Source organism: Aythya marila (genome assembly GCF_965140915.1).
Source record: "Aythya marila genome assembly, chromosome: 3".
Taxonomy (NCBI): Eukaryota; Metazoa; Chordata; class Aves; order Anseriformes; family Anatidae; genus Aythya; species Aythya marila.
In genome coordinates, this window is record NC_139044.1 from 13179256 (window position 1) to 13193572 (window position 14317).

The 14317-nt window shown below is 42.4% G+C and overlaps 1 protein-coding gene across 2 annotated transcripts in view; it reads right to left on the reverse strand.

The window, feature by feature from the left end:
- The window catches only part of POLR1B (RNA polymerase I subunit B), a 19306-nt gene continuing 4989 nt past the window's right edge, over positions 1 to 14317 (reverse strand). For both annotated transcript variants that reach the window (XM_082757174.1, XM_082757173.1), the window contains exons 3-15: positions 14121 to 14267; positions 13236 to 13368; positions 12157 to 12293; positions 10136 to 10359; positions 8549 to 8720; positions 7612 to 7783; positions 6546 to 6827; positions 5808 to 5941; positions 5143 to 5313; positions 4400 to 4556; positions 3197 to 3393; positions 2831 to 3084; positions 1 to 1346 (exon numbers count right to left, since the gene is read on the reverse strand). In XM_082757174.1, coding sequence (XP_082613300.1) covers positions 464 to 1346; positions 2831 to 3084; positions 3197 to 3393; positions 4400 to 4556; positions 5143 to 5313; positions 5808 to 5941; positions 6546 to 6827; positions 7612 to 7783; positions 8549 to 8720; positions 10136 to 10359; positions 12157 to 12293; positions 13236 to 13368; positions 14121 to 14267 — 3063 coding nt within the window. In that variant the 3' untranslated portion in view covers positions 1 to 463. The remainder of the gene's footprint in view (positions 1347 to 2830; positions 3085 to 3196; positions 3394 to 4399; positions 4557 to 5142; positions 5314 to 5807; positions 5942 to 6545; positions 6828 to 7611; positions 7784 to 8548; positions 8721 to 10135; positions 10360 to 12156; positions 12294 to 13235; positions 13369 to 14120; positions 14268 to 14317) is intronic.

Consider the following 14317-nt stretch of genomic DNA (forward strand, 5'->3'; position numbering starts at 1 on the left):
AGACAAGGTAGGAGCCAGGCTGCAAAGCCGTATCTACTTCTCTTCTTCAGCCAAATGCAAAAAAATATATATAATAAAATAAAAAGTTACAGAACAGTGCAACGCACTGTCAGTCCCAGCATTCACTTCATGCTGTTCTCTGACCTCTTTGTCTCCGCGGCTGCAGCCAGCACTCAGAACGAGGACCCCCACACACACTTTCCTGGTGGGAGCATTGATATTGCTTGATTTCCATACACCGTATCTCGACAGCTAGTGATCCTTTACAAAGGGTAAACAAATGTCGGCGGAGCTGCATTTCTTCTCGATGCAGCTTCACGAGTTGCTAAGACGGCCCCATCTCGGTACAAACCTCAAATTAACCTTGCAACCGTTTGAAGAACTTGAGAACGGACTGAAAGCTTCAAGCCCACCGGGGGCAAACGCAGGACTAACGCGTTCTTCCTCCCTCCCTGCAGCACAATCACGGCTCCAGCGTCAGCCTCAGCTTGATGTTCATGGCTGCCAGCTCTGCCACGAAGTAACGGAAGACGTGGGGCACTGGGATGACCTGGATGGTGTCCACCCGGCCGCACAGCAAGCAGGAATACCTCCTGTTGCTCGCCACGGAGGAAGGCGGCGGCCGCTGCAGCAGAGGAGAGAGCATGCTGCCACAGCTCGTGCAGACATAGGCTTCGGAGCCATCGGAGCAGCTGAAGAGGCGGTCGTGCAGCAAGAAGGAGGTGCCGTGGGCCAGCAGCGCATCGCGCTCCATCTCGCCGAAGCGAATCCCGCCTTCCACGTTCCTCCCCTTGATGGGCTGGTTGGTGACGGAGTCCCGAGGGCCCGTCGTCCTCACCTGGAACTTGTCCGAGACCATGTGGCGCAGGCGCTGGTAGTACACGACTCCCACGAAAATATCTGCCTCCAGCTCCAGGCCGCTGATCCCGCTGTACATCTTCTCCGTCCCGAAGAAGTTGTAACCCGCGCTCACCAGCGTCTCGCCGAAGTATTTCAGAGCAGAGTCCTCCTCCGAGAAGGTGAAGGGAGTGGCGTCGTAGCAGACGCCGTGCAGCGCTGCCGACTTCCCCGCCATGCTCTCGATCAGCATCCCGATGGTCATACGGGAGGGGAACCCGTGGGGGTTGAAGAGGATGTCTGGGACCATCCCGTTCTCCGTGAACGGCATGTCTTCAACCGGCCACAGCTGGCTCAGGATGCCTTTCTGCCCGTGACGGCTGGCGAATTTGTCGCCCACAGTTGGATTTCGGGGAACTCTCAAGGTGATGCAAACCTTCTTCAATTTCCCGGTGCCGCGGTCGTTGCTGCATAACTTGATGTTGTCTACAATGCCCACCTCCTTATTCCTGTGTGGGTAGAGAAACATTCACAGCAAAGGTGTCAGACAGGCTCATGGTTTTTAAGGAAGGGAAGCAGAGGAAGGAAACCAAACCATTTTTTTAGTCTAATAAAGCGCTCGGGATCACCGCACTTCTTGGGAAATACCATTCAGGGAAATCAGACTGTGTAAGAATTAGAGCAAAAAAAAAAAAAAAAAAAAAGATAAAAAAGCATCACACAAGTGCCATCCATTTGTTGTTTCTAATGCTAGAAGCACAGCTGCAAGCTGCCACGCAATGAGGTAGCGTGCCATCCATGATTTCAAATAAAAGTGATTTAAACCAGGTTCATCAATGTCACACCCCATCTGTGAAAACTTTTGTTTTGTTTTGAGGCAGCAGCATCCCTGCCTCCCCAGTAAATTCTCACTGTCTTGGTGGGATACTGAAATAAATACATACGTTTAGAGCAAAGCAAGAGAGGAAGGCTCAGGAACAGAGAGTGAAGGCATGGTGTGAGTTGACACAGCCTTTGCCAACAAGTTCAGGGGTGTGCTGCTTCTCCACGTGCACCCACAGCCTGATGTTTCACACGGTGGGTGCCTGCTGCAGGCTTAACTTGTGTTACACTGCCCAAACTCTCAACTTGTTTTAGAGGTTTTTTCCCTTCGTCCTTTGAATGCAACCAAAGTAGAGACCATCACAAGGAAAAAAAAAAAAAAAAAAAAAAACGAACTGCAAGCTTGTTCAAAGTTTTAAGTCAAAGCCTCTGTTCATCTCTTCCTAGCTGTGCTTAAGACCTGGCAGTGTTAAGACCTGCAGCACGCTTCTGATGCTAAGGAGAACTTCAGGGTGCAAGGTCCCTGGAGAAACTGGGGGTAGGAGCCAACACTGAGGGCAGGGAACTCCACCTCTCCATAGGAATCCAAATAATGACCCAATCTGGATCTGATCTGATTTGCCTTCTCAACATGAATAATAAATAGCATAATCCTCACACTATAAATGTTGTAGAGAGACACAGAGAGGACCTCAAGCTGTATGGATAACTGCATACATATGAGTGCAGTCTTTGGTAACCAAGCACTTTCTTGTATTTTGCTGTTGTTGTTTTGTGTGTTGGTGGTGTTGTGTTTGTGGTTTTTTTTTTTGGACAGAACACTTTATCCTATTCAATTAACAAAATGCAACAAAAGATGTCAGAGGAAGAGTTCTGGGGAGACAGCAAAACATTTCTGGAGGCTCTCTTTTCACCAGTCTCAGATCTGTCTCCTGGGTAAGTCAGGCTTTGCAGCTCTTCAGCATACACTGGCTTAGAGGAAAGCCACAAAACATGCACATAAGTCACCTGTACCATGAATTTCATGTTCCATCAACATGTGCATGTTTTGTGGCCATTTGAGGAGGAAAGGAACCCCTGGGAAGATCACGCAGCTGATCAGGGGCCACTGCTATCAGACTGCTCACAACTGCATGTTTGTTTGGGGCCAGGAAGGACAAGCTGAACTTACTTATAGTATACAGTGAAGGTCTCCCCTGTGTTGAGGTTCATGTAGCTGTAGAAGGGATCCCCTGGCTGTAGGATGGAGCCAATAAAAGGCAGTCCATCAGCATCTAACTTCTCTGCAACATTCGGGTCACCAGGCCTGGCACCAAATACTAAATTATCATCTCCCCTGTTGGCTTTAAGGGAAAGGTCAATGCTCTCCATCTTGATAACACTTCCGTAAGCAAACCCTCTCTCCCAGGAAGATTTGTTCACAATCTAAGAGGAAGAAAAAAGACCTGTTAGAGATTTGCTAGTAACTTCAAGGAAAGCATTTCCATTCTGATCCAATGCTCATCTTTTTAACAAATTCCTTCTTTTGGTGGCTCACCATTGCATCTTCCATGTCATAGCCACTGTAGGAGATGACAGCCACAATGGCGTTGGTACCGACTGGGTAGCTGTCCATGCTGTAGAAGTCGTACATTCTGGGCCTCACCAGAGGGCTCTGGGGAGTATGAAGGAGGTACAGCTTGTTATCCGAGCGGTCCCTGTAGTTATAAACTGGAAACCCCATGGTTTGCTTTCCTGTAAAGAACGAAAGTTGGATTTATTCAGGATCAATTCAAAGTCAAGCCACGTTTCATCCTCCGGGTATCTTGCTAAGAACAAGGCTGGAAATGAGTTAGAGGAATTACCAGTTTTAAAAACCATAGAATTTAATAATTGCTCTAAATCCAGTTATAAAAGTTTCTATGAGCCATGCACAATATTCAATTCCCTTCATGGTATTACATAAGGAATATTTGTAATTTTTTGTCTTTTCTGCAATTTCAGAATCTCTGATAACATTTTTCCTCCTTTGAAGTTTCCCATAGTGAGGCATACTTTACATATTTCCAAGCCACAAAGCATTTGCTACTGCCAGGATCAATGTACTGGCAGGAAAAACAAGTTTGGAACAGAGTTACATTGGTACTTTCAGAGAAGTATGAAAACTTGGTAGCATTTTAAGGACATCTTTCTGATAATATTACCAGAAATGTAATATGCTGTGGAGATAATGAGAGCTGCTCTCAGTTCCTACCACATGCTTCTCTTAGCTTGCCTTTTTTAAGTAAGATTCTTGCAGGCCGCTTGCACATCAGACAATTGAAACCTCATGTACTTACCCATCCCAACTGCCTTCAGACAACCAAATAAATCAATTTAAATGCTGACAGAGAAAAAAAAAAAAACATGCTGTTGCCACAGCACTGTATTACCATCCCGCAACAGATGCCTAGTAACTGTCCTCCGAAAACTGAGTGTCAAGACATCACAGTGACTGAAAACAGGTGGCACAGAAACCTGCACTACTGCACAGCCTCTGCTCTAGCTACTAGTCAGAAGCAGGTCAACCTGGCAGCTGGGGGGATGGCAGCACAGTTGTCAGATATTAACTCCCCTACGCAGCTGGTGCAGTGCCCCTAGCTTGTCTACATGATCAACAACCTCAAACAGGAAAAAAACACACCAAAATAGATATGTGAGAGATTCCCCCCTGGCTCCTTTGTGCCCAGGGGCTCGCAGCACTAGGTGCTACAGTACTTACCCATCTGGCACTGATACATGTTTCGTGGACTTTGGTTGTGGTCGGAGAAGGGGATGAGGTTGGCCACCACGCTCAGAATGCTGTGAGGGAAGAGCTCCAGGTGAGTGGTCACTCCAGGAACCACCTCTGACTCCATGGTGGCCACGTTCATGAAGATCTGCAAGAATCAAATCAGATAGGTCAGGAAGAAAGCAAATTAAACCTGCCTGTGATTACTTTTCATTTCAGTTTTAGCTGTGTTTTTTGTCTGCAGCTTAGTGCAGGCAAGAAAAACATGACAACTGTTAAATTACTACTACAATCACACCTAACTGCATGGACAGCAAGTCTGAAAATATAAAACTGCAGTAACATGGAAAGGAAAGGTGACAAGTTATGAAGTTCCCAAGCAAGCCACTACCTGTTTCTGCAAACTGCCCTGGGCAGCTGTGATATAAACTAAGATGAGACAGTACACACAAGACAGCAATTTTTCACCTAAGAAAATCTAGACTATGTTAATACTGAAAGCAGACTCAAGTATCTCAAAGACCCCTACAGTCCACCTGTAAGAAACATACCAGAAGCTGATCAGCTAGAAGTGAGAAAACCCTTTTGTCACCTATTTTTGCTCTTCAGCACGATCTCCCTATGGCCCATTCTCAGCTCCTTTGACAAACACTTCACAAAATAGTGCTTTTGACAGAGGATACCTCTGTAAAACTTTGTTCCAGCACTTTAAAAAGGAAATATGCAAAACATACCTGTTCCAGAGTGCCAATCCATTCTTTCCTTCCGTACAGCAGGTTTTTGACAGGCCGCACCATCCGGCAAGGGGTTGTAAAAATGAACAACCCAGGATACAGACTGGGTTTTCCTGTCATTGGGATAAGGACCACTTCTGCCCGTGCAGGAAATCTTTTCTCTTGAGTTATCTGTTTGTGCAATGAAATAACAATTTAGAAATACAAACCAGTATTGCTTTAGTTAAGTTGCATCCAATCGGCTAGGTTATGCCCACAATGAAAAGTTCCAACCACTGATGTAGCTCGTAATATAGAATGAAGAACAGATTTAAAAAATATTTCTAGAAAATTCTCCACCAAGAAAAGGACAGAATACTTATTTTTCAAAAAAACACCAAAAAAACAAAACAAACAAACAAAAAAAAACAAAAAAAAAAAAACCAAAAAAAAAACCCCACAACTATCTCTAACAATGACAAGTTCATAAACCAATAGACTGAACTTATGAATGTAAACAAGAAAAACCTGATAAACCCACTCCAGTACTAACATGCAGACAAAAAGTCTTATTAGGTTAGATTTAAAAAATAAATGGAAGTTATGAAGAAAGTTCTAAACGTGCCTATTTTTGACCACTACATACTGAGGGCGTTATATATAAGTCACATTTTAAATAATATAACCTTAAAATGTCGGAGGGCTTCTGCAACCTGAGGAGCCAGGTCCCACTCCACCCAGCCCACCACGGCGCCGTCCAGCACCACTCTGTAACACTCAGCGTAAGGCCTACTTGGAGTTGCGTCAATGGGGACAACACCTGTGAGAAGGAACAGACAAAAAAGAAAAACAACACACAAAGCACACGTTACTTCTGCAGGAAACCTCAAATCCACACCAAAAAGCTTCATGAGATCAGAAAATTTAGACCACCTGTAGAGTGCAAAGCTGTAGATGACTTGATGGAAAAATATAAGATGTGCACAAGTGAGAATGCCATTCCCTGCCCACTCCCCAACAATTTTTAGAATGACATAGGACTCCTGTTATTGCAGCAGTCACTGGAAGAGCTGCAGTTTAATTAAAGTCACTGGCAGCGTTAGGAAGGCAGTTTTATTCAATTTCTCACTGCTCGGACTGTGCAATTCCTTGCATTCAAGTGAATGTCTTCACTCTACATTACATGGCTAAGACATTTATTTTGAACTTTACATTCTCCAGAAGGTTGGCAAGCCTATATAAGCAACATGCTACTTGCCATTCAGCAGAAGCACATTAAGAAGAACAGGCTTACCTTGATTTCATCTTCTAAAGTTAAGAATTTACAATAATGGTATCTGGAGAACATTTTCCGGTTATGGGTTTGTAGGGCAGAAAAGTAAAAAGGAACTGCTCCATTAAATGTTCAAGCCAGCAAAACGTACCTAGGGCACATAACAAAGGTGGAAGGTCTCTCACAGGCACTATCTCTGTCACTATTTCACACACAGCTGTCATGTGGTTCATCAGACCGCAGGGCTCTCCATCAGGGGTGTCCACAGGGCACAGGAACCCCCAGGATTCGGGCAGCAGCTTGCGCACAGTTGTGGTTCTCATCTGGGCAAAGGCCGAGCCTCTGTGTATGCAGCGGAAGTGGGAAAGGTAGCGAACGAAATTCAGCTTGTCTCCCACCACACACAGACCACTGTCCTGTAACATGCCCAGGCCTAGGAACAAAATTGAGATTTATGTCAGGACGTTGCCCAGCTTTGACACATAAAGCATGATGCTACAAGGCTGCTTCCTATTTCTCACTGGTAAGACCTAAAGATGCTCACACAGGATCCCAACAACAGAAGGTACACATGCATTTAAGCAATTCAGTGACTTGTCAAAGACCTAGAGACTTTAAATTCCAAGCTATGGCTTAAAATCCAACTCCTGTCAGAGACAACTAGAAATAGTTCCTAGTGAAGTGACTTGGGGATTTGCTCCTGATACTTCTTAACAAAATTCTGCGGCCTTCTAATCTCACTTCATTTTCTAGTGAGCATTAAGTAACCACACCAGCACACTCCATATGCCAGAGAAACAAAGAAATATACATTATTAGAGTGAAGCAATTTCTCTGTGTTATAACTCACATTATTAATGGGGCAGTCCTCATAAACAAATGCCCCTTTTCTGTCTTATGTCCTATCTTTTAAGAAGAAATAATCTTTAGGAAAACAAAAATATGGTTGCTCGTTCGGACAACGCTAAATTTAATTTCAACTATTTATCCGTGTAGTGGCCTTGCTTTAATAACTAACATGTTTTATACCATGCATAAGAATCTATGCTTGAAGACAAATCCCCCCTTTTTCCAACTATCCCTTTCCCCAAACCAGTCTTCATCAACTCACAGTCTATCATTTCTGCATTCAAGTTGCTCTCAGTTAAAAGCTCGATATTATATTGTTTCTCATACTATGCAAGATGAAAAAAGACTTCTTAATCCTTAACACTCACCAGTTTTAGATCGCAGGTTGCCAGTTGCAAGAAGATACTCAAATGCCTTGGTAACATCTGCTGTCATGCTGAATGCCTTGATCAAGCTGTCTGCGTTTATGTTGATATCTGCCTTTTCTGTTCTCTTCTCCAAAACAAATCTAACAGACTGCAGCCAGTTCTCAAGCCTCTCCTATGGTTTGAAAGTGAGAGTTTTAAATTGAAAACTGGAAAATAGAGACTCAAATTATGAGTGTTTAACTGGTTATGCGTGCTACAGAAGTCTTCTGAAATCAGCAGGATGGACAACTTTCAGCAAAGTGGAAGCTTTCTGACCATATTTCCTACACTGACTTTATTGTATCTAAGTGCTCGCAGTATCGTGCCAGTGTAGACCTGCAACAAATTGCCTACTCAAAATCTTAGCAATCACTTCCACCCAGACTGGTGGTGACTGTAGTGAATAAAATACTGTAACAGAATTTCATAAAAAGCAAATGAGTCCCAAAGCTGAGAGTATACATATAATCTGACCACAAGACTAACTCCGCTCTTTAGCCTACTAAATACAGTGATGAATTTAAAACCATGTCATGAAGCAAATTTAGGCACCAAAACTTGAAGGCCATGGTCCCAAAGAATTTAAAAATCACTGAGACAATGTGAGACAGTGGATTCGATTTTTAAGTGTAACTTTATCATTGCTGTAGTCTTGGACACTAAATAAAAACAGGGAAAAGGAGGCAGAACACCATACCCATGAATACTTCAGATCTCCACGCTGCAGCCCCCCCACGGGTGGAGGAGCCCCTGGTGGAGCAGGTGGATGTGGCCTGGAGGAGGCTGCGGCCCATGGAGAGCCCCCGCAGGAGCAGGCCCCGGGCCGGAGCTGCAGCCCGTGGACAGGAGCCCACGCAGGAGCAGGGGGTCTGGGGGGAGATACCCCATGTGATCTTACCTTTAAGAACATAAGGTAAAGCTGTCCTGGAGTAAGCACTTCTTGATTCATCAGACTGTCAGGATTATCCTCCATGCACTCTCCTTTGGCAAAAGCATACAGCTTTCGGGTCATCATACAAAGCAGGTAGAACTTCTCAGTTTTGTCTGTTAAGTGTATGCAGATACACTTGCTGGAGGAAGAGAAAGAAGGACAACTAACACCATCTCTTCACGCTAGCTGCTCTTCACATTCTTCCTAAAATATCTCAAAACACTTTTTACATGCCTATGCTTATCCACATACACGCAACCAGACCACTCCCCAAATCTGAACTGGATTCTAGTAACAGATCACAAAACATTTCTGTCTGGCCACAGAAAATCCAAAACTCTGTTGCTATCAAACCCTTGCATAGGGAAAAAAAAAAAAAAAAAAAAAAAAGGCTGAACAACATTCTAGTGCAAGCAGAAAGGAAGGTTATTCCTAATTCCCAATTAAGCTGACAAACTGCTTTCCAAATAGACCATTGAGATAACTCGCCTTCCAAGACACAAGTGCAATCATTTTTCAGCATGTCAGCACACAAGAACCTGTCCATTTCTGCTGCTGCTCTATATTGCCCCCCGCTGAAGCCTTTACAACTTCACCGTAATGACAAGCCTCCAAAGGCTGATTCTGAGGCATGTTCTGGCCAGGCAGAAGTTATGATACAAAGCACATCCCAATTAATGCTTTCCACTATTCCCACGCTATCTCCCCAGCTTAGACAGACAAGGTTACAGAACATATCCGAGGGGAAAAAACACCCTAAGAGTAATTCTCTTCGTTCTAAATACGATACAACTTTCTTGAAATTATCCACCTGTTTCTCAGTACAAAGTGCTGTACTTCCAGCGCTGTAAGTGCCCCTGAGGCACCTGAAGACTGCCTCAATGTTTCCAGCAACCTAACCCCCCCCCCCCCCTATTTACAAGTACTCAAGGGCAGAGCCATCCCAAACGATCCTTTTCAAATGCTAAAATACCTCTCAGAGAACTAACACTTGAAAAATAAATGACTTGGTTGAATGCTCATCACATTGACCATCTCAAAGCTAGCTTATTCCACGGAAGAAGTTAGATTTTAAAACATCTGGAAGCTAAATTGGCTTCTAAACACCTAATTCCTACAATTTTAATAGATAAATGCTATTCTCGTAACAGTTGCCCATTACTGTGTGAAACAGCTGAGAAAATGCCATTACTGTTGGCCAACAAGATTAATTTCAAGCAGTCCACACACGTACCTGTAACCTTCTTTTCTTTAAGTGAAAATTCCAGTTTTTCCATCAAATACATCAGAAAATTACATCTAAATAACAACGAATGCTCTTCTCCTGAAACCATTTTGTAGGTATTTGTATCAATCTGTAAAATCTGTACTTTAGAACACCACAACTACAGATTAATATCCTCAAGTCCCATCTAGAATTGGCCACTGGCTATCATTTCATGTGTGCATGAAAATCTTAAGAAAGGCAGCGTGATGGCAGAGCATTCTTAAAGCTGCTTGTAATTTCAGTGCAATCACGCTGAATCACACACTCCGAGATGCATACATACATACTTGAAAATGAGATCTGCAGCCTGTTCATTGCTGTACCACTCTGGGAGGTTCAGTTTTACTCTGAAGCTCTTTCCAAGGTATTCAAGGACGTTTTGCTGTGTGTAACAGCCTGCATCCGCTACTGCTCTCAGCATCTCAGTAACACAGTTCACGTAAAAGGTGTCGTTTTCCTTATCTTTGACCAGCTCTTTAAAAATCTGGTAGTCTGTGAAATTAACTAATGCCTGAAAGACAAAAGGGTGTAAGATCAGAAAACAAAAAAACAAACAGCCATGAAAATGCTGGGCCATAAAACACTGAAAAAGCAGAGCACCCCAATGATTTAGGTTCTTCAGTTCTCTGAAAACACCCTTCCACCATGCAAACTGAAAAATACTGTGGGGTTAAGGGGTTTCAAGAGTAGCACTGAGGATCATGAGTAGCCCCAATCCAATAAACCTTGGAAAACAAACAAAAACTCACACCTTCTAAATTAACAGGTTTCTTTTGATTACGTTAGATTTACTTGTATTTATATATATTATACAGACACACGCATACATATACTTTTTTTTTTTTTTTTTAAACTTCATAACTTCACTTAGAAACATGAATTTAATTCACCATTGCCTCGAGCTACTTCTTATCCCTACAGAAATCAAAAGACAATTTAGCCTTCTGATGATGGCCATTACAATTCACTTTAGCTTCAGCACTTCATGTTCTAAAGCTCATACTTAAATCCAATGTTCTTAGGTCTTGGTGTTATAACGGTTGCCTAATTGTTTCTTTAAGTCAGGGTTAAGCAAATACATTGCACACTAACGACTTCTCTATTTGCAGACAAACCTCCCTCATCTTTAAGCGAACTGTTTGTCTACCATGTTTAAGAAGCCTTCAAGAAGTTCATTAAAAATGGAGGCTGTATGAAAAATACACCCAGGCAGATTTCTTTCTCAAAGGGGGCAACACAACCTCTGCAGTTATGTATTTTGCCGCTTGGTAAGTCATGATACGAACAATCTAGAACCAGCCACAGACCACACGCAGCAAGGAGGAACTGGAATCGCAGCCAGAAGAACCAGGCTGCCACAGCAGGACCTGGACAGGCCACAGAAAACCAGCACAGAACTAACCTCAACTGATGCTGGGGATGGGGTGAAAGCCTAGGGAGTGCCTACTCTTGAAAGAACTCAAACTTCAGACAACACAGCCTGCTTAACCTGAGATCTCATGAGCTAACAAAGTCAGTATAGTTCTCTTGCTTATTAAAACTAAGAGTAATTACCTATTTCTGGTAACTACTTTTGTTGAAACAGCAGACTGGAGAAAAAGTGAAACGTGTCATGCAACAGCAACACAAATAGAGCGGGTTGTAAGTACACACAAATTCCCTGAGACTGATTTATGCAGTGGAACACAAGGTGTAGTGCCACAGGCCTCTGACTTGCTCTTACCACTTTGCTGCTGTACATAAAATACACAGATGACATACCCCGGACTCTGCTATCAGAGAAAGCATGCTTTACAAGAAATTTGGAAAGCTTGACTGAAGTCAAACTTTTGTCTGCTAGCTGAATAACAATTTAACCCACCCAATGTGCTCAAACTGGTTTTTGTCTTCCAGTTCTTACCGGTTTTCAGTTCCAATCAGAAACAGCGTTTAATTTTTCTCCTCAAAAATTAACCCAGTTTACTGGTTTAGTTTTACATGAGACTACTTGATTTTAATGATTAATACTAATATAGATGAGAATTGAACTGTTTCTTGTAAGGTCATTCTGCATTAAAGAGATTACCAAAACCTTTCAGATGAGGTGCCAAACCCTTAAACTCCATTTATCCACAGCATTCATTGGTAAGAAGCCATAAAACCTTACCGAACTCCCCCCTCCTCTCTTTACCCTGCATGCATTCCCTCTGCTGCAACTGTGTACTGCATTACACGTACAGGCTCAGTTTGGTCTACAGTTCTCCAGCCAATATAGGAAGTATGAGAGAAAATATTTCTTATGGAATTAGCTGATTCAAGCACTATTTACCTTAAGAGCAAATCCCAAGGGAAGGAAGAACAACTCTTTCTGAAAAATGAAGTTCAACATGACACAACCGTTTTCCAAGTAGTGAAGGTTCATATTTATTGCAGCGTGCTCCTCCTTAACGCAGTGCATCACTACTCCTGCAAAAATTAACACAAGCAAAGACCAACGTGAGCTGTGCAAAACCAGCTGACTGCATTTCTGTGACAAGTCCAAACAGGTGAGACAGTTCATTAGGCCATTAGCTAAGTTGTGTTCTCAACCACGAAGAACCAAAAGGCAGGCAGATCTCTGATTTCAGCATCAGCATCTCATTTAAAATGAAGATAGTAGCTCAGTTTGGTTCTTAATGACAAAATCTCTAAGCAGCCACAGCATTTGCTGAGAGGCTCACAGGACACATAAAGCTTTTAAGAAATGGAAAGCCCTAAGACTCATCTCTTCTATCTGGAATTGCAGGTCAAAAGTTTCCTAGTCCTGTTCTAGGATGTCCACTGCAGGAGAAATTAAAATAGAACAAATGTGACTGTCTAAACTGGCCCTCCCTCAACATAAATTTACAGGGAACTGCAGTGTGTTCTGAAACACCATGGTTCTCAAGTCAGCAGACGGTAATGCTCGAGTGCAAACCCCTAAATTCTCTTGTTTAATGCCAACTCATTTACCCGAGTACACATGGCAAAGCTATGGATCCTGGTTAATCTGTTTTATGTAAATTACAGATAGCATTTTGGAATACAGAAAACTAAATTCACTGAAACAACTTCAACACTTTACAATGACTTCTACAGAACATAGGATTCTAGTTAGTCCTTCCATGTAACAACAACTTCATGCACTCCACAGCCTGGAATACAATCTCCTTGCTTAGCATGGGCAGCTCAGACAACGCCACAAGGCAAGTACCTGCTTCGTACTTACATCATTATGGTGTTGTCAACCCCCCTAGTTTTGTAGTAAAATTTATCTCAAAATATAAACATTATGCAGTTAAAAAAAAGTAAAAATCAGCTATAGTTGGTCATTTCCATTTGTCCACACGTATTTACTGGAGGGATGCTGCAGGAAGCTCCTTAGCTTACCATACTCTGTGAAGCCTGGGCCTCTGTTTTTCCACTTGTGTCTTGTCATTGCAAGAGGGAAATTTCGCCTGGGCATAATCAGCATTCTAATAACTTTTTCTAAGCCATTAATTATGAAGTAGCCTCCCATTTCCTGCCAGGAAAAAAAAAAAAAAAGAATAATGCTCGTAATGTGCTTAAATATTCATAACATGTTTTAAATAAAAGAAAAAACAGCTCACATTATTTTGTGAAAGCAAACATTTAATATTTCAGCTATGAAACAGCAAGAAACACGTTTCAGCACTGTACTTGAAAAGGCTGCACTCTTTGTCAGTGACCTTTAAGTCTGATTCTAGCATACAGTGCAAGGAAATGGATGCATGCTCCTTCATTTCAAGGGAGGAAAAAAAAAAAAAAATCTATGTGGCCAAGTAAATAGCTCCAAAGAGCTCATGTTAGAAGTATTTATTAACAAAAAAAATATTAAAAAAATAAGTTATAACATTGAATTTTTAGACAAAAAGAAACTTTGGTGCAGTAAACCTCCCTCTGGTCACATATAAGCTTAACACCAATAAATTCATAGCTCCCCAAATTGTGTGTCATTAAAAAAAAAAGTGTTCTAGTGATTAATACTAGGAATAAGGGTACAAGTGGCTTAGTAGAGGGACCAGCAATAAGTACTTCTGTATTTAACTGCCCACAGATGAGAGGAGGTAAGAAAACATTTGTAGAAGACAACCAAAAATAAGAAAAACCTCTTCCAATGTCTGCCGTAAAGAGCGAACATCCAGAGAATGTAAGTCAAGCTTAAAACACAAATTCTCATGTCCTCTAAGTTGTTGGCCCAATGTACTGCTCATGTAAAATGCAGATTTTCCTGACCTGCAAAATCCTCATTACCTCTTCCTCCTCATGGCGTTGGATGAGCTCTTGGGGAGACAGATTATAGAGGCTGCACAATTTAGACTTCACCATAATTGGAATATACCCCACAGGATGTTTAATAGTCCCTTGTGGAACGCCATTCACTGACCAGCTGATGTCAACCTAAAATGATACAACAAGAACAGTGAGCAAAGTAAGCTGCCCTTTTACTT